At 37.6% G+C, this 16,151-nt stretch overlaps 1 protein-coding gene across 4 annotated transcripts in view; it reads right to left on the reverse strand.

The window, feature by feature from the left end:
• rho-5 (rhomboid-5) overlaps positions 1-16,151 on the reverse strand; it is a 157,047-nt gene that overhangs the window by 25,333 nt on the left and 115,563 nt on the right. For all 4 annotated transcript variants that reach the window (XM_069502670.1, XM_034974928.2, XM_069502672.1 and 1 more), the window contains 2 exons: positions 7,284-7,658; positions 3,373-3,544 (listed from right to left, as the gene is read on the reverse strand). In XM_069502670.1, the coding sequence (XP_069358771.1) occupies positions 3,373-3,544; positions 7,284-7,658 (547 nt within the window). The remainder of the gene's footprint in view (positions 1-3,372; positions 3,545-7,283; positions 7,659-16,151) is intronic.

Here is a 16,151-nt window from a genome sequence, read left to right on the forward strand (position 1 = left end):
ATAATGCTAGAAGCCTGGCACGATCTCTGTCACTTGTAAGATTTTGAACCAAATTCGTATGTGTCAGTTGAACCAATGGCAAATCCCAAAGTTTTTGTGTAGTACGTTCCTTCGGGATGTCGACATTGGGACATCTGACCTTCCAACTCTCTAGGGCCTCTGTGGCATAGGTCAATGATGAATTGGATTTGAGAATTTGAGAGCTAAGCTCTTTTATACTATGCACAGAGGACACAAAAGCCGGAAGAGCTACACTGGAAATTTTCCTCACGCCGATGCCACCGTACTTGACCGGTAAAGTTGCTTGGTTCCAGGAGTGCTCATCAAAAGTTAAATTTAGAATTTGTTCTAGTGTACTTTTAAGGGTGGCATCCATGTTATCGAGTAGTCCATGAAATTTCCAAATTGGGCTCGCGCGGAGAATGTAAATTAATTTAGGTACAAAAAGGCAATATTTTAGGATCGAAAATGCAATGTGAGAATTTAGAGTGCCCAATTTGTCGGTATTAGCCGAAAATGTTCTGACTTTTTGATCCAAGAGTGGTTGTATGGATTCATTATAAAGAGGAGCACCGAGAAGGCAAAGTGAACGTTTATCAAGTATTTTAATATTAGGTGAAATTTCATTGAATAATTCAGAGGCCAATAGAATTCTTTCTTGCGACAGTTTTTCTGTAAAAAACAATTCGCATTTCGAAAAATTAAGTTCTAAACCAATTTTCCCAAACTGTTGCCACGTTGCCCCCAATGGTTCCATCATCAAGATACCATATGTTAAATTTAGATGTTAAATTTGAGATATGGTTATGGATCCCTAAGCTGAACAGGGCCGGACCTAAAGGATCCCCCTGCTGAACGCCTACAGAAGACTTAATATCGCTATCTCCAAAGAATAATTTAGAAGCAGAGCTGTAACATTGCCAAACATATGGGTAAATTTCAGGAAGTTGCGTTGAGACTTCTGTCAGCAAAGTTGCCCTGTCCAAAGAATTAAAAGCATTCTTTACATCTACTTTCAGCAGTACCTCAACCTCGCCATTCGTTAAGAAAGTACGAGCCGAATGAACTGCTGCTTCACAACCTCCTTTACTGCCGAATCCAACTTGAATAGGTTGGAATTTATCCTTTAGGGTAGAGACTATGTGACTACACGCTAATTTTGACGCCAAACGGCGAAAAGTACAGCCAACAGCGATGGGACGGATGCCACCATCTTTCTTATTGAAAGCACAAAGCCTCGCGCCATAAAGGAATGGTAGAAAGGATGAATTTACCTCGCCAGATAACATGAAATTACATAGTCTGGTAATGTCGCTCAGTAGCGCCTTGCCGGCGTCCCCAGCAGTAACTCCCACAAGATCCTTAAGATGTTGTGGCGTTATGCCGTCCATGCCACCAGCAGAGCCACTAGAAAACGACATTATCGCAGCGTAAGTTTCTTCATCCTTTATCTGTAAATAAGAAGTGTTAGAAGGTGGATCTGGCAGCACAGAATCGGTATTTGGTAAGGGATGCTTGTCACGTAAGGCTTCCAGCGTTATATCATTGAATGGAGCCAGTGTATCACTAGAAAACAAAATGCGGGCGGCGTTTTTAAGATCCCCATCCATAACCTTGTTTTCCACAATTTTCTTCAAATTGTAATTTTGTGTTCGAAATGAGCAGTCAGGGATTGGAAAAACGCGATCAGCCAAACTATTTTTTTTTAATTTTGTACATAGCGACCCGATTTCTGACTTATTAACATAGAAATGTCTATATGCAAAAAAAAAGAGGTTTTGCCAATCTAAAAGTGAATTTGATAGCACATTTTGGATTGTATGTGATAAGGATCTAGCTAACGATATCCTAGCTCCTCGCGGAAAAAAAAAAAAAAAATTAAAAAGAAAAAAATTTAAAAAAAAAAAAAAAAAAAAAAAAAAGTGATATTTAATTTCTTAAAACGCCTATAACCAACCCGGTATCCCCCCAAATAGGAAGTGCGCCTCGATGGACTATCACCTAACAGTAGCACCTTCCCTGGGCGAGGAGGAATGGGTGCAGCAGGCTCGAGCAGCAACGATGCTACTGGTAGCATGTTAGGGTTTATTATGGCAATCAGGTGTACGGGAGCGGTGTGCAGGCTCGACCGTACCAAAGGGGAGATCTCCCACCGACCGGTTGGTTGTGCTCGGTAGCGCCAGCTGGGCCGACGGTTATGTCTTGAAACTTCTATATATAGTCCAGATTGCAGAAAACTCCGTTAGTGCGATTGCTATCGGCGGTACATTTGTTCGGGACTACGTCATCGATTGAACAGCGCCATCTAGTTTCTATTGTGGCAACCGCCACATCACTCTCCTCCGAGATGAACGCGTAGTGTGAAGCAGTGAAGAGAGGTGGCGTTGTAGCGAGAAGGCGTGTGAAGGGAAGGGCAATGGCTGCTAACCAACCAGAGAAGCGGTAGACCAGGACGCTTGTAGCTGGTGATGGAGTGCAGAGCCATTGTGCCCCGAAGCTGTGGCTACATCCGTCTTACAGGCCTCGATGTGCTTGCTGTTGCTGCTTGTAGACTTGGAGTTGGAGGAGACGTCGGGCTTGCGGTGTGTGATCCAAAGGTGTTGCGGTGTATGCGATCACCCTTGATCACGTTATGTGCGCAGTGCGGTGGTGTGCGGTTGATCTTCGATGACTTCGGCTGTTCTAGTGTGCGATCACTCTTGTATCAACGTCGGCTGTTGTAGTGTGCGACCACTCTTGATTTCGTCGGTTGTTGAGGTGTGCGACCATTCTTAATCACGTCGGGGTCACCAAATGTACGGGAGCGGTGTGCAGGCTCGACCGTACCAAAGGGGAGATCTCCCACCGAGCGGTTGGTTGTGCTCGGTAGCGCCAGCTGGGCCGACGGTTATGTCTTGAAACTTCTATATATAGTCCAGATTGCAGAAAACTCCGTTAGTGCGATTGCTATCGGCGGTACATTTGTTCGGGACTACGTCATCGATTGAACAGCGCCATCTAGTTTCTATTGTGGCAACCGCCACACAGGTATTATAGATACAGTGTTTACTCACAGTGACGACATATGAAAGTCTGGTGAAAGAGAGACGTGCAACACTGTTCTTTCTTGGGCGGGGAGGGCGGGCACGGGAGGCTTGAGCGGCGCCGGCGCTGGTAGCACGTCGGGTCACTCCCTCGTTTGTGTACGTGGCAAATAGATACAGTGTACTTACAGTGACAACATAAGAAAGTCCGGTGAGAGTGAGCCGTGCGACACTGCCCTTCCCTGGGCGGGGAAGAGCGGGTGCGGGAGGCTCGAGCGGCGCCGGCGCTGGTAGCACGCCGGGCCACTCCCTCGTTTGTGTACATGGTAAGTAGATACAGTGTACTTACAGTGACAACATAAGAAAGTCCGGTGAGAGTGAGCCGTGCGACACTGTCCTTCCCTGGGCGGGGAAGAGCGGGTGCGGGAGGCTCGAGCGGCGCCGGCGCTGGTAGCACGTCGGGCCGCTCCCTCGTTTGCCCCCGCGCCTCTCTCGGTGCCGCACCCGATGCTCCGTACATACTGAAAATTAATTCATATTTTACTTTTTGACACAAAAATAAAAACTATAGGAACAGCACCACATCATCGATGTATCACATAGGTAGTTTGTGGCAGTCTTCATATTTATATGCCATTCGCTTGGAAATAGCTAGACGCTCCATTTTAGCCAATCAGAAACAAAAAACATCTAAATGAAACTTTTAAATTTTGTTTCTTAAACTTGGCATTCCGAACTGTTGTAGTTAAAGACAGGCGTATCATAAAAGATTCGTTGTCCTAATATAAAATAAAATAAAATTATTTTGATTTTTGATTTAAAGGAATAAAAAGTGACAGTATGGTATCAATCTAAAAGCATCCAAACCCATGAAATTAGGTACCAAGGTAAGCAGATTGTTCGCTCTCCTGGAAGGTGTTAATTTTGAAGAGACATTGGTGTCATCATTATTTTTTACATTTTAAAAAGATACAATTTAGAATGTTTTATCAATGGTTGGATCAATAGATTTCCAGAAATTTAATCAACTTATCGATCTTAACAGAAACCAGAAAATATGCCATAACATTTTATTATGATAGTTTTTAGCCATTTTCAAATGAATTCTTACTAAATACTAACACTTCACTAAAACGAAAGAACGTATCTAGAACTGAACAAATAAGAACAAAAATAGAAAACAGATATTGTTTTCAAAAAGTTTGTGAAAGAGACATGAAAGAATATTGGAGTTCTACAAAACTGCGATAAAGAATTTACCCGGAATTCGGAATAGGTATGCAGAATTTCCACATGTGGCAAACGTAGCTGGAATGCGGTTCGCAATGCTTCAAATAATATGGTAGGATAGCGAATCAAAGACATTTTTAGAAAACATAAAAAGGGCCAATAGATATCTTGTGAATTTCTATTTATTTAAAATGCTACTTTAAGAAACCTGTGACTGTGAGATTTAAAAATTCCTTTTGTGCCTGAACTATAGGTACCTATTTATCAATAGATGGCGATTCAAGTATTTTTAATGTTTAGGGTTCCGTACCTCAAAAGGAAAACGGAACCCTTATAGGATCTGTCTGTCTGTCCGTCCATCCGTCAGTCCGTCCGTCCGTCCGTCCGTCTGTCTGTCTGTCTGTCTGTCTGTCTGTCTGTCTGTGTGTCTGTCTGTCTGTCTGTCTGTCTGTCTGTCTGTCTGTCTGTCGTGTCTGTCAAGAAACCTAGAGGGTGCTTCCCGTTAACTGAGAATCACGAGGCAGGTCTTATAGCATACGTAAGGGTAACACTAATTCCTAATTAGTATTTTCAAATTTCATATTTTCTTCAGAATAGTATTAGAAATCACGTTATGCATTACCAGACACTCTTAAACTTCAAAAGTTTACAGGTGTCTGGCAGAGGGTTGCCACGACTCTAAGTATCTGGCAATGCATGACGTGATTTCTAATACTATTCCGAAGAAAACGCCGAGAAACTTTCAGCTTTTATAAAAAAACGAAGGTCTGACACGCGCTGGCTCTCTCTCTACACCTGATCCCAAGCGACTAACGACGTAACTTAATCGGAGTATTACACCTAAGTACCCGTAAAACAAGTTAAGTTGGTAATGCATGTATGTGGATACAGACCGTTATTAAAATTCACATTTTACTTAAAAATCACGCTTTTTACCTTTCTTAGCCGCCTATTAACCTGTTTTATAATTCGCACGGCCTCATTTCGATCGTCTAAAATGCAGGTCAGGCCGGTATTAAATATTAAGCTCACATTTACCAAGCTTACTGCTTTTCATAGGTATTACAGTCACGTTTTAAGGAAAGTAAACAACATTCTACTAGGTAGGTACTAGCATAGTTCATAAGTAGACAATTTTATTACTACCTAATATATTAGATGTAATGTCTGGAATAACGATAAGCTCATTTTACACTACGGGATATAAATTATATATATATAATTATATATACAGTCCGGTCAAAATAGACTTTCAAAGTTACAATAATTCGCATAGAGCTAAAAATTGATACGAATATTGGGAACACCAAACGATCGGTCGATAGGGACTTATCATAATTCATTTATATTGGTGTTCCCAACATTCGTCAATTCTATGTGAATTATTGTACCCTTGAATGTCTATTTTGACCGGACTAAAGTATAATTTATATCCCGTAGTGTGAAACGAGCTTTACTCTATTTTGTTGTTATAATATTATAAAGTTTAAATGTATCTTGACCTACGACACTACGTGCCAATAAATAATTTATTACTTAAACAAAATTTAATTAATAATTATTTGATAAACTCAACTTTAAGGCTACCTACCTCATTGGTTACAATCCCCAAAGCAACCGCTTCTTTTTCACAGCTGAGTTTCTAATTTTTGATTAGATACCATGTAGACACTCACGTACGGCTCAGACATCCCCATTTCAGTATTTATAGCTAAAATAGAGGAGTTTGTGTCTCTTTTTTGCCGATATGGCTAAGCCGAGAAAGTCCTAGAGTTGAGGCCGCGTACGAGCAAGCGTTGTGTATGCTGCATTCCAGCACGATGGACCGACGATGTAAAGAGGATCACAGAAAGTGCTGGATGAGGACGGAGGACCGAGTATAGTGGCGCTCATTAGGAAAAGCCTATGTCCAACAGTGGAAGTCCAAAGGCTGAGGATGATTGTATAAGCCAATGTGCACCCGGCCTGACAAAATTATTAGTAAAATATTTTTTTAAACGAATGTGTTGTATGCATTTTTTTCTATTCGTTGACTTACAGGACATTCTTTCATGCATCTGGCCCGTGTCTAATCATACCAAAAATGAAATTGTATATGGGTATAAATATATATTGTAAAATATACATATTTAGTTTTTCTAACAATTATTACCTAGCTAAGAAAACTGATAAGGGGATTCACAATATCAAGATGAAAGCTGTTAGGCAATGGAAACAATTACTAAGCTTATTACTTCGTGTTATTTCATCTCCTTGCGAGCTCATAAAAGAGAAAACAATTTCTATTTTCAATACTTCGTTGCTAAATAAGAATTTTTATAGCTCCAGACAAAGCGTACTTATTAAAGTTAAAGTTTAAGGTAAAGTACCTAGTTGATACAAGTTGATCGAGTATGATATTTTGCCTCGAGACTGAAAGTCGTAGGCGTTTCTTCTTAGGATATAAATAATATTCACGGTTTATTTATTCAGCGCCCTAATGTACCTATTTCTCTATCTAGGGAGTCATTATGCTCAGTTTATTTGCGATTGTCATGAGCATGAATTATTAAAACATCATAAATTTTCGCTTACTGACTTACGTAGCTATAAATATTACGTACACAATTTTGATAAAAATAAATTATTATGAATTATTACAAGAAAAACTCGCGACTGAGATTTTCACGAATAATTTTGGGCATTAGCGTTAGTACTATTATATATTCTGTGGCATTAGCTTGAAAACATAATAATAAAACGAGCAAATCCTAGAAAGTGGGATGGATTTCAGGCATCGGTAGTAATCTCGCGGATCATAGAATCGAATGCCGCAATGATATATTATTATGTTCAATTAATAATTCAGTGTTCTCAGCATCAGCATTATCAGGATGTCATAAGACGACATAGATTGCGCAAATAACTTAAAATGCCCTATTTATGTCCGCAGATGCAACTCGCGTATTTATTTGTTTAGCTAGGTATAGTAAAAAGTATTGCTTATGTTTAAAACAATTTGAACTTTTCAAAATCTACAAAAGTACTCACCTAATATCATCATCATCAGGATGGTGATCGGGCGGCAGGTCAGGCCTAAGGTCACCAAGCGCCCGAGCCGCATGCCTTCTCCGCCTCTCGTACCACAGCCTCCTTTGTTCCCTCTCATTATCTTTCTGAACTCCAAAAAACGTTTGCGTCTCCCTTTTTAAATAGTCCCTAACAGCAACAGTATGCGCCCTTCGCAATCTAACACCGTCTTCTTGCGCTGGTGGTGGTATTTGTTCGGGAGGTGGTTGAGGTTGAGGCGGTGCTGACACTGTTCTCGGAGGTGATGCTGGTGGAGGGATGGATGGTGCTGATGCTGCTGGTCCCGGCGAGCTCTGGCACGTGAGCTGTGGAGCCAGCAGCCCCGCACTCGAACGCCTGCAACAATGGAATAACAAAATAAATTAAAATAAATTTCTTTTATTTTTTTCTTCTTTAACAGCTGCATTTGAGCCTTTCCAAGATGCTTCTTTGAGAGAGATCCATGTTTATCTTTTATCTATGTTCAAGATTGTGGTGGTTCAAATTCTTGAAATTATGGTGAACTACTGATGAGATTTAACATTAATTGTCATATTGGGTAATAGTAATAGTATATAAGATTATTATATTATATATATAGAGGAGCGGACTGAAATTCGAAACGTCATCGGTTCAATATATCGATGGGTCAAACCCCACCTGTTGCGCTATTGTCGTACCTACTCCTTAACCAGCTTAACACTTAGTTGGAAAGGAAAGGGGAATATTTTGGCTAAAATTATTATTTTTTTAATTCCAGGATACCTGTACCTGTACACAGTTTTGTTAAGATCGGTACAGCCGTGGAGTGAAAATAAAACAGATAAGTAGACAAACAGACAGACGTACTTTTGCATTTAAATTTACTACAGGTTTCTATATAATGCTCTTCTGAATTGTCAAGCTGAAACTAGAACCAGGAATAACGACAAACATAAGCCTTAACGTTTCGAGCACGACTCTCTAGCATCCTTCAAAACTGAGAAAGGACATGCAATTGGTCCATTAGGAAGTTTTATATTGACTATGAAATAATAAGGGGACATTTACACCCCCTTAATTTGATAACATTTTGCCAACTCTTAGGAAGTAACGTATTAGGTTAGCTCTACAATAAAACTAAGATCGTTAAAGTGTTACAATGCTTTATCTGATGATCAAAGTTTGTGATCATGGAGTTATCTGTTGTACTGAATTTGAAAATCAGTAGCAGGGTGTTAAGTTTATCAAACATAGATAAGTAGGTACATTCTGCAAGGTGACGATGATACTTAATAAAAAAATTATAATTAATCACTTTTCAAAATTAAAAAAGCTCTTTGCCTTGGATAAATATTTAAAAAATAAACATAATATATATATACAGGTACGTAAGAGTAGATATAAAGAAGAACGATAAGGAGAGATTCGTGGCCTAGTTGTGACAAATGCTTTTAAATATGCAGATGTACTTGTAACCTATGTATGTTTGATCAATAAATAATTTATTTATTTATTATTATTATAAAAAAGTCACGATATTTTGGCCCCAAATCTCAGCAATTAGAAATACGCAAAGAGAGAAAAGTATATTAAAGCTTCATGAAACCAAGACAAGGTTTCCAAAATGCTACATTTCCAAAAAGAATCTAAGCTGTTTTGCCCAATATACCTGTCTATGAGCAGCTCAATTTATGCCGTGCTCGTTATTCCGGCCGGAGCGTCATCGTTAAATTGTCCGGATTGATTTGGTATTTCCTACTGCAATTCCGTCGCCAAATCAATTTGCTATAATTGGAAGTCAATAATTGGATCTAATCGTACTTCTAAGACTCTGTCCATTGTCAATGAACATTGTTTGATCAGCTACCTACTTTACGGAGAAATAAAGAAGCATATTTTCTTAAAGACGTTCTTTTTTTTTCATTTTATTAAGAAAACTGTCAAAAAAAAACAGACGCTTTTTGGGGCGCTCATAATTTTAGTCGCTTTAATATCCGGCCTAATAAGACTTAATGCTTTAAAAATATTATATTACTTTCTTGGGTGGGTGGTTGGTGGTGGGTATTGAACCCACTAGCCATGGTCTAAAATCCGAGTTCTACGTTGCATAAAAAATTACAATTGAAAAATATAATTGTCACTAGCTGACCCGGCGAACTTGGTACCGCCTAACAGTCGATTCTTTAATTTTTTATTATTTTTTTAATACGTATTCTGCTATTCGGGACACCGGGTCAGCTCCCTGGAACCTCTCCACTAACACTTAAACTTTAAGGTATATATTATTACGAATCTATTGTATGGGAATATAGAAAAGTGTTGTTTTTAGACTTTTTCAGGCAATTTTGTAAATATTTCTCTCCGAACCATCCTCGTACTTCAAGAAATATTTTAAAATTAAAATATTAGAAATATTATAGAATTAGCGAAATCGGTTCAGCTGTTCTCAAGATTAGTGATATTCAGTGATTCATTTTTATATACAGAGATATCTAAATATATAAAAGGATAAGGTGACTGACTGACTGACCGACTGACTGACTGATCTATCAACGCACAGCTCAAATAACTGAATTGGGCTAAAATTTGGCATGCAGATAGCTATTACGACGTAGGCATCCGCTAAGAAAGGATTTTTGAAAATTTAACCCCTAAGGGGATAAAATATGGGTTTAAAATTTATGTAGTCCACGCGGATGAAGTCGCGAGCATAAGCTAGTGGATTTATAAAATTGTGCAAGCTAGCTGTCTCATAAATCACAGTGAGCACAGAACTCTGAATTGACTTTCATAATATAATTATATGTACCTATACCTACTTTAGCTGAGGTTGAATCCATAAAGTAAATGCAACGTCATAAAATTCATATTATCCATACTAATATTACAAATGTGAAAGTAAGTCTGTCTGTAAGTCGGTTAAAGAATTTCGCGCGAAGTTGCGGCATTATCTAGTACGATATACCATCCCGGAGGTAATAATATATCCAGGGAGCGTAAGCATATTCGTACATTAACTAATGTGTGGGGATAAGAGGTGTATTAACCTACAATTCGAGACGCAGGTGCCTCTAGTAAACTGGCAATAATTCGCACGCAGCACCAAACGATCCACGTAAATCAAGATATAACTAGGAAGGTAAGCATTGCCTTTGATAAATATTCCTTATTATTGTGCCGTAAAAGAGGCGCTCTGTCTGAATAATGGATTAAGCCTCCCGCATAAATACCTTCATATATGCAAATGCGAGAGTTACTTAGCGAAGACTTAAAATCAAATTTCACGTTGTTAGATGGGATAAATTTTCTTCCGCCTACGGTTTCCCATCCATTTTAACAAATTCTATTAAATTTTACAGGCTACTAGTTCTTAAGTAGGTTAACCACACGATTGTTTATAATAGAATAAATCAAAACAGCAGTATTATCTACAATAGAATAATTATGCAGGTTAGATAAAAGGTCCTAACAGTTACAAAATCGAACACATTTATAAGTCCGCGATAGGTCGAGATAGCAATCGGGCTATGAGGCGGGTGGACGCCCCGCACCACCCACACGCCACCCACACTCGCCCTCACCGGGTTAGCGCAGAGGCTGTGCGGGTGTGCAGGGCGTTCTCTCCCTGATTGCCATCTCGACCTGTCTCGTACATAGTTTAGATTTTGCGATTACCTTTGTTTGGTCAGAGCAGTTTAACCTGCTAAAATAAGGCTTTGCAAAATCAGTCTTACAAACCTACCTATAGACGTTAAGTAATCTTTAACATAAATTTTAATGATGATAATAATAACTTGGGAGACTCTTTTACAAAGTACCGAAATTAAAAAAAAATCTGATATCTTATAGACGTACCATAAACTCATTCAAAATTGTTTAACTAATGCAATTTTAAATAGGATACGATGTTTCGCCTTTTAAGCTCCTGTTAACCTCTGAAACATTCCAGTTCTGTCCTCAGTCTTAAAGGGTTTTCCAAGATAACTCAAGTCTCAATTTTCTGCCGAAATTTCGTTAAGAGAAGTAACCCTAGCATTCTTCCCAGCACTTTCCATATAAACGTAGTTTGGGGTTCTCACATTTTGAATACTAACCAATCATCAAACTTAATGAAATTTTCGAAACATGTTATAATAGAAACAAATATATACCTGTCTGTCTGTGTGTAGTTTGTCAGATTTTCAAAAAATATGTAGGTACTTAGTTTCATAGTCACATCCAGCTCAAAGATTTGTATGTAAATCTTTGAGCCCGTGAAACTTTGTAGCCACAAACACAGTTTGTTTCTTAAACATGTCTATAGAGTTTGAGAGAAATATAATGAATAAACAAAATAAATAATCATTTTTTTGCAAGAACGTTGCAACGTATAAAAAAGATGGAAGTATACAATATAAAGAGACCATAACATTCGACAAAATTAATAGTGTGCAAATATTTTAAGAGATAGATCACAAATGAAGTTATTAAACATTATCAAAAAATGAAATTATTATACAGCTTGCAATCAATAAAATGTCACAACGTATTACAAAATACAAAGAACAAAATTCAATTAAAATTAAGTCAGTAATTAAATTTATTCACACTTATCAAGTCAACAAATTATTACATTAAATAATTCTTTAGTATCATAGTAGCATTTGCATAAAAGTAAAGCATTGGGGAGCGCGCTAGGGTAACTTCTCTTAACTCTTTTGAACGGCGAACCTCACAATTTCCCTCCATGAGATGGAACAGTGAAAGCCTTGACCTGGCTTCTTTCTTTGTGTTTTACATACTCTCGCACTATATGGATTTTGAACACGGTTTCCATTTAAAACGTTGTGGCATTGACAGTCTTTTCAGTGTTTTTTCATACGTAAATATCTACCGTGATGTGTTGTTGTCGTACCTATTAAATTAATATTTTGTAGAGCTTCCTTTTCGTGAATTTCGTAAACAAATAATGTTGACCTTATTTCTTAATTGAAGTAAAGAAAGAAAAATCTTTATAAGAAGCTACTTCTGCACAGAATTACGCTTACACTTTATGAAAGTCTGTTGTTGCACTTGTAAGATAATAATTTTATGGTGGTGATAATTTTTACGCGAACTTAAAAACTTAAAAAAGCTACGAGGGTACCAAACGCGCCCAGGTCAGAGAAGAGCCCACAACAAACTCAGCCAGGTATTCTAAATAAAATATTTTTATCAAAAGAAGACAATAATACCTAATTAGTAAGTTAAAAAGTTTTGTATTTAATCATTTGCTATGCTAAATCCCAAGCGGCTGTTGTTAACATAATAAAGTTACATTACAGTCAACTGCCTGTTTCATTAGTATCTAGATAATAACATGAGACTAGGCTTGACGTTGTGTAGCTCTCCATACAGTGAATCGTTCATTATTAAAATAAATGAGACGGATTGTAGCTTTGTTTTGCAGTTCACTCCATATCGTCAGATACCTAGCTATATACATACTACCATATTACATTTTTTATGGTTTACCTACGTTAGGCAACATGTACCTATATTTTGTAAAAAAATTACCTTAGAAAAAAGAATATAGGGACCAATTCTATAAAATAACAGCTCAGATGCTTCTACAATATAAGCTGGTGAACAGCTTAGCATTTATCAGGCAGTCAAAGAACTGACAAACATACGAAGATATAGATTGCAACACGGTTAGAAACCTGAGTAAAAATAATTCGTTTGATACATTGGCCAGGATATTATATCAACAACAAAAAAGGCAAATGTTAGAATGTTGGCAAATAGATCGATTGGATTACAACGTTGATTCTCAATTTGCTCACGTCGAACCTGAGAAGAGAGAACAGGGCGTAAAGAAATACAAATACTGTAAGAGAAAATATTGTATCAAAGTTGGAGCCTCTTTTAGCTTTAACATTGAAGGAAAACATTGCGAGGAAATCTGCATACCTAAAAAAGAAACAGACAGTAGGATCATTATCCACACTAATATTATTATAAATTCGAAAGTGTGTCTGTATGTCGGTCTGCTAGCTTTTCACAGCATATCCGTTCAATCGAATTTGACGTTTGATCATTTATTCAGATTGAATATTATTGTAAACACTTTCTGTTTGTCACTTGATGAATTTCCAACACAATGATGTAGTGGTGATAATTAATACGTAAACTTAAAACTAAAGCAACGAGGGTTCCAAACGTGCCCGTCTATCTAGTAGAGATAGCTTGCATCACTAGGCTAGTTTTGGTTCCACGAAATTTTTGAAAACCTAAATCCAAGCAATAGAAGATGAGGGCATTCTCTAGTTTTTAAATATAGATTACCTTGGTTTGAAAATAATTGTGAACAAAATCTAGAATAAGTAACTAAACTGATATTAATTGATTCAATCAACCCAACAACATTGTAAGATATACCTACACAATATTAAACGTTTTATAACATAACAGTGTAGAATGTTATATCCTAGTTCAGTAGCTTATTTGATAAAGTGAGGCTTGTAGGAAATATCAATAACATTCGCGCCATATGGCATAACATTCGCAAATAGATCGATTCCATTGCAAAGTTGTTTTGCAGTTTACTCACGTCTGACATAGCAACTCAAGTGGGAATGGAGCGTAATACTTATCTGAAGTAAAAGCGCTGTATTTATAACTCTTATAGTTTATACTTCCATTTACCATGGTCTACATAATATTATGATGTATTGTATGTGGACAAAACCTACAATAAAGTTGAAAATATTAAATCTGGTTATAATAGAAGCTTAAACATCCTGAAAATTTTATAATAAAATAGGAGGTAACCCGGAACTAAGACTGCGTTATCACTGCTAACCACTATTAATATTGACTGTATACCTAAATGAGAAAATGTGTCCGTTTGTTGGTTTGTCCTTCAATCACGTCGCAATGGAGCAACGAATTCATGTGATTTTTGCATAGATATAATTTAAGACCTGCAGAGTGACATAGGCTACTTTTAACCCGAAAAATGAGATGAGATTTTTCAAAACTTAAATCCACGCGAACAAAGTCGCGGGCATCAGCTAGTTGGTACATCAAGTTAGCTTGCCTCCCATTTCCGGGGAAGGACATAGGCAACTATTGGTCCTGAAAAGTCAAAGATTTCCCACGGAATTTTCAAGAACCTAAATTCACGTGGACAAAGTTACAATTTTTAAAATACTATTATTACAGAGATAGCTTGCATCTTGGACAAGTTAATCACAGAAAGACAAAGAGTTCCTTTTCACGGGATTCTTAAAAATCTAAATCCATGCGGACGAAGTTGTGAGCATTATCAAAATTACAAAATAGAACTACAAAAATGAATATTATATTGGAGGGTCGATATTGAAAGAGTTCTTACTGTCTGTAGACACCGTGAAAAGAAACGTATGAGCTTTACTCTACGGAAGGTAGCCATCTTTATTTTAGTTGTCAGAGTTGGACTTTGACACGCACGCATTTGTTTTTATTATTAGGTAGTTTCTTAATCGAGATATTTAATTTGGTGATTGTGATATAGTTAGAACAGTAATTGTTCGATGCTAATGTACGTTGTGTTAAATCGTAACATCTAGTGCCATCCGGTGACTTTGCCTGCAAAGCACTATTAATAATGTTCGCGTAGTTGTTTGACGAATATGGAATACTAATTATTGGTGAATATTAGAGTAGTTCGTGAGTTAACGTTTGGCTCAGTGGATAGATTATTATAAGGACATCCGTTAAGGTTATTTCTGCAGACGCTAGTGATTTAGAGTGTAATTGGAGATATACCGGCAGTTGAGATAATGATTAGTTTGAAGTGATAGTTTAGTGCGATAGTAACTTGAAGTTAACTTTGATAGTAGGTACCCGCTTTAGAATCGTATAACCCGGTTGGTAAAGAATCATTGATGACTCTCGTGTAATGTTGAAATGGATTAGACAATGAGTTGCCCATGAGATCGAATAGCTTACATTCTACCTGGTTTCTGTTGTGATCGCTTATTTGGGTGGATAGTAGTCGTGGCGCGTGTGGCGCACGATGCTATGGTGTTCTGTATGCAGATGTGCACAGAGTGGAGAAGGTAGAGCTATTGCGATATTCTGAATTAGTAATGAGAAATCAATTTATAAGATCTGGTTTAGATCGTAAGAGAGTCGATGCAATGATCCTTTTAAGAGCGTTCATGAAGTTGTGATTGATTACCTTGAGATGATTAGATAACGGAGTAGGTCGTGACTTGATTGAGAGGTTGCAATAGCAATTGCGCCCTAATCACACGATGTAGTGTTTAGCTTAGGTTAGCTAGTTTAGAGTGAGGTGAGGGGTCGCTGTGAGGGGTGGTTGGAGGCGACCATAGGTAGGGTTAGGTTAGGGTGATCTGGTTGTGTTACGTTGATGGTTTCCATGTGCGATACGTTACTGAGAACTATTTGTAAAGAACATGGATTAAAGTACCTACTTATTAATTACTACCTTCTGATGTCGGCTAAAGATGAATAATAATTATCGGCCATCCTCCTGTTCTCCGACATCAGAAGTGGGATACACGATTTATGCCCACATTTTCGAAAATCATTGCAACACTAGCTTTGTTTAAAAAAAAAAAAAAAAAGTTACAAGATTTTTTTTTTTATTTATTTGTGCAAGACATGTTTTCAATTTTAATACCCACACGTGGTCTTTCTTGAAAAGCTTGATTTACTTTTGTGTGTTTTGAATAAAAAGAGAAAGAAAAAAGGATTATTTTGTGTAGGGATGCGCTAAGGAGTGGTGAAAGTGGCCGTGATTTAATGGAGTTAAACTCAAACTCGAATCATTTATTCAACATAGTTAAGTTTAGTTAATTTACAATTTTGACTGTCAGTTGTAGGAGTTATGTGGTATGG

Source organism: Maniola hyperantus, chromosome 13, assembly GCF_902806685.2.
Source record: "Maniola hyperantus chromosome 13, iAphHyp1.2, whole genome shotgun sequence".
Lineage (NCBI taxonomy): Eukaryota > Metazoa > Arthropoda > Insecta > Lepidoptera > Nymphalidae > Maniola > Maniola hyperantus.